This window comes from Anoplopoma fimbria, chromosome 8 (assembly GCF_027596085.1).
Source record: "Anoplopoma fimbria isolate UVic2021 breed Golden Eagle Sablefish chromosome 8, Afim_UVic_2022, whole genome shotgun sequence".
NCBI classification, from domain to species: Eukaryota; Metazoa; Chordata; class Actinopteri; order Perciformes; family Anoplopomatidae; genus Anoplopoma; species Anoplopoma fimbria.
The window spans coordinates 28971913-28984668 of record NC_072456.1 but is presented as its reverse complement, the minus strand read 5'-3'; the positions used below and the strand labels follow the sequence as shown (position 1 = coordinate 28984668).

Genomic DNA, 12756 nt, shown 5'->3' with positions numbered 1-12756 from the left:
AGAGGGGGCAGGAGGAGCTAGGATAAGAGGAGGAGGAGGAGGGAGGAGGTGGGGAGGACCAGGGCTGAGCCGTGATGAAGGAGATGGAGGGTAGACGGACGAACGGACGAGGAGACAGAGACACACTGACGGGTTGATCTGTAACACAACAGGAAGAGCATCATCAGTGACATTATCAGTGACATCATCAGTGATGCTGGATGTGGAACGCTGTGATGTCACCTGGACAGAAGCTTCAACTTCAACATTCACATTTATCTGTTTGTTAAAGTTTGACATGATGTTTACTCCTCTGACTCCAGCTCTGCAGGGACGGGACTGAACTAGTCCTGTATGGACGTTACTGGTCCTCTATAGACGTTACTGGTCCTCTATAGACGTTACTGGTCCTCTATAGACGTTACTGGTCCTGTTTGGACTGAAGTGGTCCTGTATAGATGTTACTGGTCATGTATAGATGTTACTGGTCCTCTATAGATGCTACTGGTCATGTATAGATGTTACTGGTCCTCTATAGATGCTACTGGTCCTGTATAGACGTTACTAGTCCTGTATAGACGTTACTGGTCCTGTATGGACGTTACTGGTCCTGTATAGACGTTACTAGTCCTGTATAGACGTTACTGGTCCTGTTTGGACTGAAATGGTCCTGTATGGACGTTACTGGTCCTCTCTAGATGTTACTGGTCCTGTATAGATGTTACTGGTCATGTATAGATGTTACTAGTCATGTATAGATGTTACTGGTCATGTATAGATGTTACTGTATAGATGTTACTGGTCATGTATAGATGTTACTGGTCCTGTATAGATGTTACTGGTCCTGTATAGATGTTACTGTATAGATGTTACTGGTCATGTATAGATGTTACTGGTCCTGTATAGACGTTACTGGTCATGTATAGATGTTACTGGTCCTGTATAGACGTTACTGGTCCTATATAGACAATACTGGTCTTGTACTTTCTGCTTCTTGGTTTAAACTCTACACAGTGAAGAGATGTTGTTTCAGACTTTGGCTGATGTCTTGCTCTGATTCGTGACTATGGTTTAGAACCACTGGACTAGTTACTGATTTACACAAACTGCAGCTAAACCACCTGAAGCTGCTGGACTTTGGTTGTTCCCTCATTAAGTTACTCATTCTCTCCAGCAATGTGACAAACAGAAGAACCCATACCAGACTCCATTCAGGTTTTACTCCATTCAGGTTTTAGTTTATTCTCTAAACATACTCTGTATGCTCAAATCCTGCTGATGTCATCGCTGATTTCCTTTCAGGTTTCCGTTTGTTTCAGATCATTTATTCAAAATCAACTAGCAGAGAAAGTTTTTATTGATGTCAAAGTTCATGTATCTAGACACAACTAGCCTTAATAGCTTCCAAAAGGAACTTTTATTGTGAAAATCCTGTTTTCACATCCTCCCCAGTCAGAATTTGCTCACAGCGGCATCTGGTGGACGTCAGAGAAACTGCAGTCAGACACACAGGATCTTCTCCAGGGGAAAAGTTGATTTCTTAAGGAATGCCATTTCATTCAATATTAAATAAATAAATACTTAAATAAATATGCAGATGAAATAAATGAAATAAATGAATATTGCTATGAAATCATTCTAAAAATTAAAAACAAGGCAATAAATAAACATAAATATATAAATATTTCAATAAATAAATAAATTTTCTTACTTTTTTTAAAAGGACGTTCAGAATACCAGCTTTTATCTTACAGCTTTTTAATTTCCATCTGCTTTATTCGAATGAGTGAGGAGGGTTTTCTAACAGACCAGAGTGAAATCTTAAGAAGTTTTTCTTTGACTGTATCTGATACAGTGGCGGCCGGTCAATAGGGGCGCTAGGGCGCCGCCCCATCAAAATTTCAGGAAAAAAGTATAGACACAGTAAACATAAATTACATAATAAAAAGTAATTACCACGTCTGTTCAGTGTTCACTCATACAATGGGTTTTACTTTTAAATTTTTATGCCTTTCCATTCAATATTGGGTTTATTCTGGGTTGTTTCATGCATTTCAATAGCGAGGGGCGCCGGCCAAATGAGTGTGTATGTGGCCTCTTAAACTTTTGGCTTCCATGTGACTTCATGCTGGTCTCTAATTGGTCACTTCAAGATTCTCCTCCGGGCGCAGCTCTCTGCGCCCCTGGCCAATCAGCGTGCTTGGGCTCATTTTTCATCCAGTCTGATTGATTCATGATACCTGTCAGTCAAAGTCACTCCCCTGGCAACGGAGCCGTGCCTGTCACTCAAAGAGCGACAGACACGCCCACGCGCACACGGAGCAGACAGAAAAAAACAACAACGAGAAGACAGGAGGAGACATGGCGACAGCAAACGAAAATTCGGTTGTTTCGTTACGCAGTAATCCTTTCTCGAGGCGTTCGGTGGAGGAAAAAAAAAGAATAAAGGAGCTTGGACCGGAGCAGCCTGATATACAAATCCAGCAGCAGGCAAGTGACAGGGGAAGGAGTTACACTAGAGGCTTCTCCCGTTTGTGTTACACCAAACACAGTTGGCTAGCTGGATGTGGAGTTAGCAATGCTCTCTATTGCTTTCCATGCTTGCTTTTTCAAAGTGTTGGCAGTGGCACTGAAGCTCTGTGGACAACAACTGGGGTCAGAGACCTGAAACTGTCACTCTCTTAAAGATCCTCATCACCACACCCATGACCACAGCTGAAGCAGAGAGGTGCTTCTCAACCTTGAAAAGAGTGAAAACCTTCCTCAGAAACACCATGACCCAGGAGAGGCTGAATGCACTGGCCATGCTCTCCATGGAAAAGAGACTTGTTTGTGAAATGACAGATTTCAATCAGAAAGTCATTGAAAAATTTGCTGGCCTGAAGGAGAGGAGAGCAAAATTTATGTTCAAGTAGTTTATTGTTGTGTTGTAATCCCCGCCCCCCAGATTTTTTTAGCACCAGCCGCCACTGATCTGATAAAGTCCAAAAAGCCCAAAAGTAATCTAAAAAAAGTCTGTTACTTTGTGTATATTGAAAGATTTATCAACCTTAGTAAGGCATTATTCTCACTCAAGATCGGGCATCTACAAAAAGCATGACATGAATATAACTGCTTATTAATGCATATTGATCCTAATAGAGCAACAAAAAAGGGTTAGTAAAGGTTTAAGATAAGTTAGTTTACCTCTATAAATATGTTTATAATGTTATTAGCAACACTTATAAAGTTTTATAGACACATACAAATGTTAATAAGCATATATATATATATATGAGGATTTTTGAGGGCCTTATTATCTATTACAAGGAGCTTAATATTATGCGTCAACCTAAATTCTGACAAAGACATTTTTGGGACTTTTGTTTGTCTTTTTGTTATCAAATTACTCAAAAGCAACTGACAGACAGTGAACCTGGAGGTCTGGGGCCCCTGGAGGTCTGGGGCCCCTCGAGCAGCATCCCAGTTTTCTATCTGATAATCCAGCCTTCATAAGGACTACATACCTGTGTTCACAGATGGGTAGAACTGACTGACGGCCACTTTGGTTGCCTGTTCCAACAGAGGAGCTGGAGAGAAGAACGACCCATCAGTTTCCTCCCTGGACTCCCTCAGCTCCCTGGACTCCCTCAGCTCCGTGGATTCCCTCAGCTCCCTCAGCTCCTGCTCCCGTCTAAGGGCCTCCTCGATCTCCTTCTCTATGAAATCTGGAGCTCCTCTTCCTCTGGACTGCAAGCCGTTGGACTCCAGCTTCTCCCTCCAGGACCAAGGTGTGGTCGACGTAGTATCACGGTGAGGTGTTGGTGTTGGGGAGGAGTGAGAGGAGGAGAGGTTGGAGGATGAAGAAGTTCCTCTTGTATCCTGGACCTCTGAGCCCCTCGTAGAGAAGGAAGAAGGAGCTGAACTCATTTGGCTGATGTACAACTCAGTTTCTTCGGGGTGTCGATGAGGACAGCATGGCGACAGGAAGACTTCGGCATCTCCAGACTCAGATTGAGGTCTTTCTTCCGTCCTCTTGTCCTTTTCTTGTTGGTCAAACTCCAGCCCCTGTGGAGGATCTGGACTGTTTCGTCCAAGGATCCCTCCCTGCTGCTGAGGCTCCTCCTTACTCTGGCTCTCCTTCTGGATCTCACGCTGGATGACGAAGCTTACTCGGTTCTTTTCTTTAGCTTTGATGGGGGTTAGTGGCAACTGTAAACGTTTGGTTTTGATCTCGACCATCTCTGCTCTGCTGTCGCTGAGCTTCAGCCCTCGAGAGCGTCGTAGGTTCTCCTCACGTTCCTGAACTAACCGGATCTCCCTTTCAATCGGGGTCTCATAGTCGCTATTGGACTTGCAGCTCCTGTTCTCTTGCTCAGTGTCGTCATAGAACACGCCTTCATCACTGATGTAGCCGCCGCCCACCTCCACAGACCGCCCATCCAGGCCGGAGTCCAGGTCATCGAACACAACACTCTGCCAGCTGGGACTCTCTTCGGTCCGGCACACCGTCAGCTTCCTCTCTGGATAGATCTCGTCTTCTTCCGTTGGTATAGAAGTTGTTGTATCTTCGCTAACCTCCAAGTTGTCGTATGTCTCCAACTGCTTTGACGAGGACACATCAGGATCTTGCTGCAGAGACACATTCAGATGTGTCCTTGAGGACCTCAGAGGGCTTGGCAGTGCAGTCAGCCGGTCCTGCTCCATCTTCAGGAACTGTTGTCGGGCAGCGCTGAAGTTGATCTGCTCCTTGTCAACGGTCCCGGGCTCAGCAGGGCAGGGGGGTTCTGTTCTGGAGCTGACAGTACTGTAACTCATGCTGAAACCTTCCTTGAGTTTGTTCGTAGATCTGCTCAGATCCAGATCCTCCAGCGCACTCAGCTGATCTTTGAATGTTGGGTTCTTCTTCGGCGCTTGGCTGCGAATTATCTCCTTCCGAAGCTGCTTCTCCTCTGTCTCCCGTACGTCATTGTTGTCGTTCTTCAGATCCACTTCGTACTGTGCGTCTCCATCGTTCTCTGCAAATAGACTCTCTGGCTTCCTGCTGCTGGTGTAGGTCTGTAGTTTGAATCCTTTCTCCTCCTTCAGGGTCGCCAGCTGAGTCTGTCGCTGGGCTGAGACCATCCAGGCTTCGTTCAGCTCGGCCTCGGGACTCGCCGGATCCTCAACAAAGGAGTAGAAACCGCAGTGAGAGCCTGAGCTGCTGCTGGGGCTGCTGGGGTCGCTGGGGCTGCTGGGATGCCACTCGTCGCTGGTGCTCTCTCCATCCTGCAACACAGCGACCTGCCCCGCCTGAACTACAACCTGTCTGCACCCTTCACCCTGCTGGGAGGAGACGACCACTGTGGAATGACTACGAGCAACGGAGATGCTGTCGGAGCTGAAGACTGGATCGTTCAGGTCTGGGGACTCACTGCGTGCCGGGCCGGCGATGGTGCGCAGGTCTGAGGGTTGCAGCAGGGGGGACAGAGGCTTCAGTACCCAGTTCCTCGGGATGCTGTCCATGGTTGCAGGCGGAACTGTGGGGCCGATGGAGGGTGAAGGCTCAGATGGAGGAGGAAGCTGAAAGGCGCTCAATATTTGGAAACTCTGAGGAGTCAGAACACGGTCGACTGACGAGAGTCTCTGAAACAACAGAAGGTCCGTTACTATGGAAACAACAGAAGGGACAGTTACTATGGAAGGTCAGTTACTATGGAAACAACAGAAGGGACGGTTATTATGGAAGGTCAGTTACTATGGAAACAACAGACAGGATGGGTCAGTTACTATGGAAACAACAGAGAGGACGGGTCAGTTACTATGGAAACAACAGACAGGATGGGTCAGTTACTAAGGAAACAACAGAAGGGACAGTTACTATGGAAGGTCAGTTACTATGGAAACAACAGACAGAATACACCTGCAAAGCATTGTGGTATTTAGATTCTGTCAGATCGAGACATAATAAAGTTTGAATAGCAGCATTGTCTTTAAAATGTCGACTCTTTAAAATTGGTCAAATTAAATGATCTCTGAGTTTGAGCATAATAACTTATTATTTATTAGAAATGAGAGATCAATTCAAAGTATAGGAAGAATTCTTCTGTCTGTTTGTTTTAAATGAAAATGGACTGTGAGGACATTTAAATAAATATAAATATGTTTCTTTCATTTCCAGCAGTGTCTCATATCAATAGTTGTTATCAATGGTATCAATAATTAAAACCGCCTTTACTTCCATTTAATGGAATTCAGAGGTGGTATTCAGATACTTTACTGAGGTAAAAGTACCACAGTGAAAAAATACTCCACTATAAGTAAAAAACCTGCATTCAAAATGTTACTACAGTAAAAAATACATAAGTATTATCAGCTCAATGTATTTATAGTTATATAAGTAACATTTTTGCACACAAAAACTCTGTTCAGAGTGTTCTGACACTAGACTCTATAGCTCCTCTAAAAAAGAAGCTAATAAAAGAAAGAAGGTTTGCTCCATGGTATAACCCTCAAACCCACAAATTAAAGCAAATATCGAGAAAACTTGAAAGGATATGGCGTTCCACCAATGTGGATGAAGCGCAGTTAGTCTGGCGAGACAGTCTTAAAATATATAAGAAGGCCCTCCGTAATGCTAGAGCAGCCTATTATTGATCATTAATAGATTTAAATAAGAACAAGCCCAGGGTTCTCTTCAGCACTGTAGCCAGGCTGACAGAGAGTCACAGCTCTGTTGAGCCGTGTATTCCTATAAACCTCAGTAGTAGTGACTTCATGAACTTCTTTAATGATAAGATTCTAACTATTAGAGACTAAATGAATAATCTACTGCCCTCAACCAGTACCCATCGATCCACAGCTGTAGAACCTGAAATATATTTAGATGGCTTTTCTCCCATCGACCTTCAACAATTGACTTTAACTATTTCTAAGTCTAAACCTTCCACCTGTCTCTTAGACCCGATTCTGACTAAGAAACCTACTCTTGATCCAGAGGTGTTGGCTAACTATAGACCTATATCTAACTATAGACTATATCTAACTATAGACCTATATCTAACTATAGACTATATCTAACTATAGACCTATATCTAACTATAGACTATATCTAACTATAGACTATATCTAACTATAGACTATATCTAGACCTAATATCTATATCTAACTATAGACCTATATCTAACTATAGACCTATATCTAACTATAGACCTATATCTAACTATAGATCTAACTATATCTAACCTATAGACCTATATCTAACTATAGACCTATATAACTAGACTAGACCTATATCTTAGACCTATATCTAACTACTATAGACTATATCTAACTATAGACCTATATCTAACTATAGATCTATATCTAATCTAACTATAGACCTATATCTAACTATAGACCTATATCTAACTATAGACCTATATCTAACTATAGACTATATCTAACCTTAGACCTATATCTAACCTTTGACCTATATCTAACTATAGACTATATCTATCTAACTATAGACTATATCTAACTATAGACCTATATCTAACTATAGACCTATATCTAACTATATCTAACCTATATCTAACTATAGACCTATATCTAACTATAGACTATAGACTATATCTAACCTTAGACCTATATCTAACTATAGACTATATCTATAACTATAGACTATATCTAACTATAGACCTATATCTAACTATAGACCTATATCTAACTATAGACCTATATCTAACTATATCTAACTATAGACCTATATCTAACTATAGACTATATCTAACCTTAGACCTATATCTAACTATAGACCTATATCTAACCTTAGAACTATATCTAACTATAGACCTATATCTAACCTTCCGTTCCTCTCTAAGATCCTTGAGAAAGCAGTAGCAAATCAGCTGTCTGACTTTCTGCATTACAATAGTTTATTTGAGGATTTTCAGTCAGGATTTAGAGTGAATCATAGCACAGAGACGGCACTGGTGAAAATGTCAAATGACCTTCTAATAGCTTCAGACAAAGGACTTGTCTCTGTACTTGTATTGTTAGACCTTATTGCTGCATTTGATACCATTGACCTTAAAATCTTATTACAGAGATTGGAGCATCTAATAGGCATTACGGGCGGCTGTGGCGTAGTGGAGAGCAAGGTAGTTCTCCATTCAGAGGATCGGTGGTTCAATACCCGGCTTCGGCAGTCGATGTGTCCTTGGGCAAGACACTTAACCCCAAGTTGCTCCTGAAGGCCATCGGTGTGGACTGGATGATGAATGTTAGTTAGAGTCTGATGGTGGCACCTTGATGGTAGCCTGTCATCAGTGTGTGAATGGGTGAATGATATGTAACATACTACTGACTGTAAGTCGCTTTGGATAAAAGCGTCTGCTAAATGACTGTAATGTATTGTAATGCATTAAAGGAACCGCACTCAGCTGGTTTAAGTTGTATTTATCAGACCGATCTCAGTTTGTACAGTGGGTACGGAAAGTATTCAGACCCCTTTAAATTTTTCACTCTTTGTTTCATTGCAGCCATTTGCTAAAATCGAAAAAGTTCATTTTTTTCCGCATTAATGTACACTCAGCAACCCATCTTGACAGAAAAAAACAGAAATGTAGAACTTTTTGCAAATTTATTAAAAAAGAAAAACTGAAATATCACATGGTCATAAGTATTCAGACCCTTTGCTGTGACACTCATATTTAACTCACATGCTGTCCATTTCTTCTGATCCTCCTTGAGATGGTTCTACTCCTTCATTGGAGTCCAGCTGTGTTTAATTAAACTGATTGGACTTGATTTGGAAAGGCACACACCTGTCTATATAAGACCTTACAGCTCACAGTGCATGTCAGAACAGATCTGGCCAAGGTTACAAAAGAATTTCTGCAGCACTCAAGGTTCCTAAGAGCACAGTGGCCTCCATAATCCTTAAATGGAAGAAGTATGGGATGACCAGAACTCTTCCTAGACCTGGCCGTCCAGCCAAACTGAGCAATCGTGGGAGAAGAGCCTTGGTGAGAGGTAAAGAAGAACCCAAAGATCACTGTGGCTGAGCTCCAGAGATGCAGTAGGGAGATGGGAGAAAGTTCCACAAAGTCAACTATCACTGCAGCCCTCCACCAGTCGGGGCTTTATGGCAGAGTGGCCCGACGGAAGCCTCTCCTCAGTGCAAGACATATGAAAGCCTGCATAGAGTTTGCCAAAAAACACATGGAGGACTCCCAAACTATGAGAAATAAGATTCTCTGGTCTGATGAGACCAAGATTGAACTTTTTGGCGTTAATTCTAAGCGGTATGTGTGGAGAAAACCAGGCACTGCTCATCACCTGCCCAATACAATCCCAACAGTGAAACATGGTGGTGGCAGCATCATGCTATGGGGGTGTTTTTCAGCTGCAGGGACAGGACGACTGGTTGCAATTGAAGGAAAGATGAATGCGGCCAAGTACAGAGATATCCTGGAAGAAAACCTCCTCCAGAGTGCTCAGGACCTCAGACTGGGCCGAAGGTTCACCTTCCAACAAGACAATGACCCGAAGCACACAGCTAAAATAACAAAGGAGTGGCTTCGGAACAAGTCTGTGACCATTCTTGACTGGCCCAGCCAGAGCCCTGACCTAAACCCAATTGAGCATCTCTGGAGAGACCTGAAAATGGCTGTCCACCAACGTTCACCATCCAACCTGACAGAACTGGAGAGGATCTGCAAGCAAGAATGGCAGAGGATCCCCAAATCCAGGTGTGAGAAACTTGTTGCATCATTCCCAAGAAGACTCATGGCTGTACTAGCTCAAAAGGGTGCTTCTACTCAATACTGAGCAAAGGGTCTGAATACTTATGACCATGTGATATTTCAGTTTTTCTTTTTTAATAAATTTGCAAAAATTTCTACATTTCTGTTTTTTTCTGTCAAGATTGGTTGCTGAGTGTACATTAATGCAAAAAAAATTTTTTAAAAGATTTTAGCAAAACTGCTACTACCACTATCATTATTAGTCACATTACTATTATTATTGCCTGTACTATTATGCTTATTGACTTGCTTCTACCCTGGAGTCTTTGTGCTTTCTCGCTTCGCAGGTTTCTATAAATCGTGGATGTACCTGGACCGTGGATGTGCATCCTGCTACGGCCCTGCTGACACCGACTGCTACCACCATTATTATTACTAGTCACATTACTATTACTATTACCTGTACCATTAAGCATTTTAGCTTTACTTCCACCCTAAAGCCCTTTTTGCTTTCTCGCTTTGCAGGTTTCCATGAATCGTTGTGGTACCTGGACCGTAGTCGTGCCTCCTGCTGTGAGCCGACTGACACCCACTGCTACTTCGATTATTATTATTAATCACATTACTATTACTATTCCCTATTTCATAATTATAATTCTACTATAATAATTGCTGCTGTTATTATAAGTAGTCTTAATTGTTTTTTCCTTCGTTACTCTGCTTACTACTCTTATTATATGAATAATTTATGTCATATACATTGAATGTGTTGTATCTCTGTTATGCTGTTCATTCTGTACACATGACATCTATTGCATTCTGTCCATCCTGGAGAAGGATCCCTCCTCTGTCGTTCTCCCAGAGGTTTCTTCCTTTTTTCTCCCTGTTAAAGGGTTATTTTAGGGGAGTTTTTCCTGTGCCGATGTGAGGGAAGGACAGAGGATGTCTCATGTGTACAGATTGTAAAGCCCTCTTAGGCAAATTTGTAATTTGTGATTCTGGGCTATACAAAATAAACTGAATTGAAAAAAATTATGTTACTAATAATACATACATTTTTTGTATATTATTACTTCATGTTGTAAGTTGTCAACACATTTTTGATACTTTATCATCATCATATTCTATCATTTCTATTCATGTCTATTGTTTCTAAAATCCTAATCTGAAAAGTAACTGCAGCTGTCAGATAGATGTAATGCAGAATAAGTATTATTATTATTATTATTATTATTATTATTATTATTATTATTATTATTATATAAAATGTTTTCCTCTGAGATTTAGTGAATAAGATGTATAAAGTGGCATAAAATGAAATTACTCAAGTAAAATAGAAGTACCTCAAAATGAATAGTACAGTAGTTGGTTGAATGTTTTGTGTTCAACTGTGATCATCAGTTTTGTTTTCTGTTTTGGAGGAAATAAATCTGAAGAATGTCAATAAAGTTTATCAGAGCTGAACAATCAGTGATAACAACTTTTACAGCCCATTAAGGAAGGAGAGGACACATAACCACGGCAACCACTGGGTTAGCGAATAAACTGAGTCTGACATATAACGCCAGATAATGAATATATATGAGATAGTTATATAGAGACGAGATCATTATAGAAACAAGAGATCATTATATATATATGAGATAATTATATAAACACAAGATCATTATATATATATGAGATAGTTATATAGAGACGAGATCATTATATATATATGAGATAGTTATATAGAGACGAGATCATTATAGAAACACGAGATAATTATACAAACGAGATAATTATATATACACAAGAAAGTAAAATATACACAAGATGATTATACATTTGCAAGACAATTATATATATTATATATTATATATATATATATATATATATATATATATATATATATATTCTACAAGATACTATCAGATGTTTCAAATGACTCCACTCAGACAGGGAGTTTAGGATGCTAGCTTAGCATTAGCATTAGTTCAGTGTCTGTGTGTGTCAGAGATAAACTGCCCCGCCTGCCGTCTGTCTGCTGCTCTCAGCTGATAAAACCAGCAGACAGACAGACAAACTGGTGAGTTCAGCTTCAACATGAAGAGTAACAGACAGACAGGAGGTCAGAGGTCACTGTGTGGGTCTGAACAAACCCTTTAACATGTTAATGAGTGCATGAAGTTTCCTGTAGCGCCCCCCTCAGGCGTATATATATATATATATATATATATATATATATATATATATTGACACAAGAAACCCTTTTAAAACGGTTCAGGTTCAAATCCTTTGTTTATATTTTAGAGTAGTTTTTGTTCTGTCTATAAATGGACTGTTTTAACATAAAATAGTCATCATAAGTCATATTTATTCAAGAATAGAAACAAAGTAAACTGATAGAACGACAGTTCAGTGTTGTGAAGTTCTGGTCAAACATTTCTTTCATAACAGGTACATTCATGTTTTGGTTTTCACATATATAAATACCGTACACATATTACAGTTATTGTTTTAAACAAGTAATTTTAGTATTTGAAGCAGCTTTCTCACCTGAGATCAGTTTCCTGTCAGCAGCAGAAACTCTCAGAGTAGATAATAACTGACTAAAGTGACAAAGTTCAGCTCCTATCGTCCAATCAGAGTCCCCGCCCACAACACACCAGGCCACGCCCACCCTGACACACACTCACATGTTTGTACTTCTTTACTTTTATTTATCTATTAAAAATATTTTTTATGCAACAATTCCCTTAATCCAAACATCTTTCTCTCCTCAGAATGTAGAATTTTTTGTTTGTTTGTGTTAGTGTTTGTTTGTGTTAGTGTTTGTTTGTTTGTTTGTTTGTATTTGTTTGTTTGTGTTTGTTAGTTTGTTTGTATGTTTATTTATTTATTTGTTTGTTTGTTTGTGTGTTAGTTTGTTAGTTTGTATTTGTTTGCTTGTGATTGTGATTGTGTTTGTTTGTTTATTTGTTTGTTTGTTTTGTTTGTTTGTGTTAGTGTTTGTTTGTGTTAGTGTTGTTTTTTTTGTTTGTATTTGTTTGTTTGTTTGTTTGTTTGTTTGTGAGGTCTCACCTTGGTGTCATGGTCCAGACTGTAACAGAGA

At 40.4% G+C, this 12756-nt stretch overlaps 1 protein-coding gene across 2 annotated transcripts in view; it reads right to left on the bottom strand.

Moving 5' to 3' along the window:
• The window catches only part of misp (mitotic spindle positioning), a 14357-nt gene extending 2086 nt beyond the window's left edge, over positions 1-12271 (bottom strand). Inside the window, exons 1-3 of one of the 2 annotated variants that reach the window (XR_008531367.1) lie at positions 12201-12229; positions 3486-5606; positions 1-138 (exon numbers count right to left, since the gene is read on the bottom strand). The exon at positions 1-138 is cut by the window's left edge and continues 226 nt beyond it. Coding sequence is in view for 1 of the 2 variants with exons in the window: in XM_054602887.1 (XP_054458862.1) it covers positions 1-138; positions 3486-5463 (2116 nt within the window). In the remaining variant the exon portion in view is untranslated. Of the gene's footprint in view, positions 139-3485; positions 5607-12200 lie in introns of both variants that reach the window. The other variant, XM_054602887.1, reaches the window with a different exon arrangement.
• Between the last annotated feature and the right edge of the window lie 485 nt (positions 12272-12756).